Source organism: Cynoglossus semilaevis, chromosome 6, assembly GCF_000523025.1.
Source record: "Cynoglossus semilaevis isolate Cse_v1.0 chromosome 6, Cse_v1.0, whole genome shotgun sequence".
NCBI classification, from domain to species: Eukaryota; Metazoa; Chordata; class Actinopteri; order Pleuronectiformes; family Cynoglossidae; genus Cynoglossus; species Cynoglossus semilaevis.
The window spans coordinates 4,407,612-4,410,710 of NC_024312.1; the positions used below are offsets into that span (position 1 = coordinate 4,407,612).

Below are 3,099 nucleotides of genomic sequence, written 5' to 3' on the forward strand. Positions count from 1 at the left end.
ACCCCCGTCAGTCTGGGGCTGCTGCGGTTTACCTGATCTTGGCATTTTGGACAGATCCACATGCCTTTAGGAATGGTTTTCAAGGGTGGGTCCAGGCAGTCCAGGTGATAAACACGAGAACACGTGTCGCACATGAGCAACTGGCCACTGCGTCTGCACACAGTGCAGAAATCCTCATGGATGTCTCCCTGTGAGAAGGAAGTGGACCAATCAGTTCTCCCCGCTCCACTCAGCCCCGCCCAGCGTCTGTGGAGCAGCGAGGCGGGGGTGGCTCCGTGATCTGGATGGTTTAGTAAACCTCGAGGCTCTGACGTCTGAATGGACATGCTGTGTTAATTCACTGAGCTCACACAGAAGATAACCAGGTGTTCTCAACACCCGCACTAAGACTAACTGTTGTAAGAGTAAGAGTAGTAGTAGTAGTAGTGGTAGTACTAGTAGTAGTAGTAGTACTGGACTCTTCAACCCAGGCTCCATGTTCATAAATGTGGTTCTGTGGTTCTGACATGTCTCGTTCCCACAGTCAATCTTTAGAACTCCAGTCATGGTCCCACCACCACTCTGGGCTGGACCAGGTTCTTCACCCACGGCAGCTGTATGAGAACCACAGTTCAGTTCCTGAAGTACTGCTGCCTCACAGCACCTCATTGGTTCAAATCCCAGACGGGACTATAGTCGTTCTGTCCTCCACAAACACGCAGGGAACAGATCCTAGAAGGAAGTCTGGTTCTACCTCTGACCCGTCTGGGCTTCATCCTGACGTCACCTGGTTCTGGATACAGGTCTCTTTGTCACAGAATAAAGACAAATGTTCACATCTGAGGACACTACTTGTCCACTACTGTGGTGAGGTCAAGTGATCACATCAAACTCTGACCTTTGACCTCCAGCCAGCATTATAGATACGTCAGTCTCTTCTACACCTAACTCTACTTCCTGTCCCCTTGTGGACTCTACTTCCTGCGTCCAAGTCTGTCTTTTTCATTGGCTGTTGTCAGCAGCTGTTACAGTTGGCTCAACCATGGGTTCACTCTACCTGACGGGGTCCAGACCCAGCTGAGTGGACCTGGTCCAGTTCTTTGACTTTGGTTCCCTTACACACCTACATTTATGAACACAGAGCTGAGGATGAAAACTCCCAGAATGGCCCTTCGATGGAGGTTTGTTAAACTACAGGACTCTGTTCACTTTGTAAGGATGGATCAAAGTAAAATCTGATGGCTGATGTCATCACATGGACACAACAAAGTCATGGACATGTCTGTGGGTGTACATGGGTGACAGAGCTACTGGGCCGTGTGTGTGAGGGGGTGTCCGACCCTCTGAGCTGTACCCGTCTCCCCCATCGTTACTTACATCCCCAGAGCTGGGACTGGGCAGGGGAAGGGGATGAACGGGACTGGAGGGGGAGGTCGGGGTGAGGCTGCCCAGCTCCGGGACGCTGCTGTATTTAGGTGGGCGACCTGGGTGAAATGAGACAGACAACAAAGACGGAAAACAAAGAAAAAAGAAAGATGGAGGAGGGGGAAAAAAACAAAAACAAACAGTCTGAATGACATACCTTGGAAAGGGAGTCTTCGTTGGCTAGCATGAGACAAACGAGGGGAGCGGTCAGGGAGAGAAGAGGAGGAAGAGGAGGAGTCAGAAGCACAGACAGCAGTGTTAGTGCCATAGACCATTTATATAAAACAGACAAAGGCTTCCTGCTGCAACACTGAGGTCACCGGGGTCAGATGAGGTCACCGGGGTCAATGTGTAGGTGTGGAATGAAACAGACTCTCCCTCAGTCAATGTCAGTCATTGATCTCTCTCTCTCTCTCACTCACACACACACACACACACACTGGTGAAACCAGGTTGTGTTTGTCTGAGACCAGTCCCTGCAGCAGATAGTACCAGGTCCATTTATATATATACGGCCTACAGTTAGTCACAGGACTGACTATGTCAAGCTGAAGCCAAGCACCAGAGCAAAACAAACTGTCCACTAGGAGGCGCACCACAAATGTGTCAGATGTTAGCACTGCTAAAATGGTTAAATAGGCTTTATATTCAGGAAAGTTCGTGGGTCAAAGAACTGCTCCACTGGTTTAGGCTGCGGACCAGGTTCCTGGTACACCACTTCCTGCGGTAGAAACAGGCGTCCGTAGACGTTTGTCCTGTCACGATATAAAACGCTGTACTAAAATCTGACACATGGTGGTGACAGTGTCGCCTCTTCGATGTTCTAAAGTCAACTAGCTTTGTACACAGGGAGTCAAAAAGTAAAGAACACAAACAGCACTTTCTTCATGACCCAGCAGGGGGCAGTCTAAGGTAATGTTGTTCTGAAGATTGTGATAAACAACAATGGTTCTGTTAGGGGCAGACGACGACAACAACAACAACATCAGTGGTGTGTTTAAGGTTCTACAGTTTTACAGAACCCAGGATATGACACTTCCACTGGTACTGATTTTTAGTACCGACTAATGTATGTGTGTCTGTGGAACGAACACAGCTTCAGCTCAATGTTGGAGTTGTTTCTAACAAACACAGCCGAGGGGATAGGAAACAGGAAGTAGCAGGATGAAAGCAGGAAGAGCTGTTCTACAGCGTGGTTGTGATGCCTGAGGTCATACGCACCTCTCTTCCTGGTGCCTTGGTGCAGCGGACTGTTCAGGTAACTGACTGCACTTTTCTTCCTCTGAAACAGCAGGAGGAACAAAAAAAAAAAACAAGTCAATAATGAACTGACCACTCTGGTACCATTCACACCCACCCACCCACACCAGTGTAGATCACATGACCCAGGGTCAGGTGTGCTCCTACCTCGGGTTCAAACACCGCTCCACTGTACACAGGGTTGGCCGTCGTTCTTCTCTTTCTCTCCTGCCTTTTGCTCTGAATTTCTACAAAAAAAAGATCAAAATTTAAGGTGGAGGTGAACTGTCACGTCTGAAGACCGGTTCAGTCTGGCTCCAGGACCGACCTCTGCAGTCAAAGAGCAGATTGTGAAGGGATTCAAACTCTCACCTTCTAAGTGGTCGTATGTGACCAGACCCAGAGACACCATGAAGGCCAGTTTCTGAAGGAGAAGCAGAGACACAGAGTGAAGAC

The 3,099-nt window shown here is 49.0% G+C and overlaps 1 protein-coding gene across 1 annotated transcript in view; it reads right to left on the reverse strand.

Moving 5' to 3' along the window:
- phf21ab (PHD finger protein 21Ab) overlaps positions 1 to 3,099 on the reverse strand; it is a 20,029-nt gene that overhangs the window by 6,646 nt on the left and 10,284 nt on the right. The window contains exons 12-16 of the mRNA XM_017032960.2: positions 3,016 to 3,067; positions 2,812 to 2,891; positions 2,626 to 2,686; positions 1,357 to 1,463; positions 33 to 188 (exon numbers count right to left, since the gene is read on the reverse strand). Coding sequence (XP_016888449.1) covers positions 33 to 188; positions 1,357 to 1,463; positions 2,626 to 2,686; positions 2,812 to 2,891; positions 3,016 to 3,067 — 456 coding nt within the window. The remainder of the gene's footprint in view (positions 1 to 32; positions 189 to 1,356; positions 1,464 to 2,625; positions 2,687 to 2,811; positions 2,892 to 3,015; positions 3,068 to 3,099) is intronic.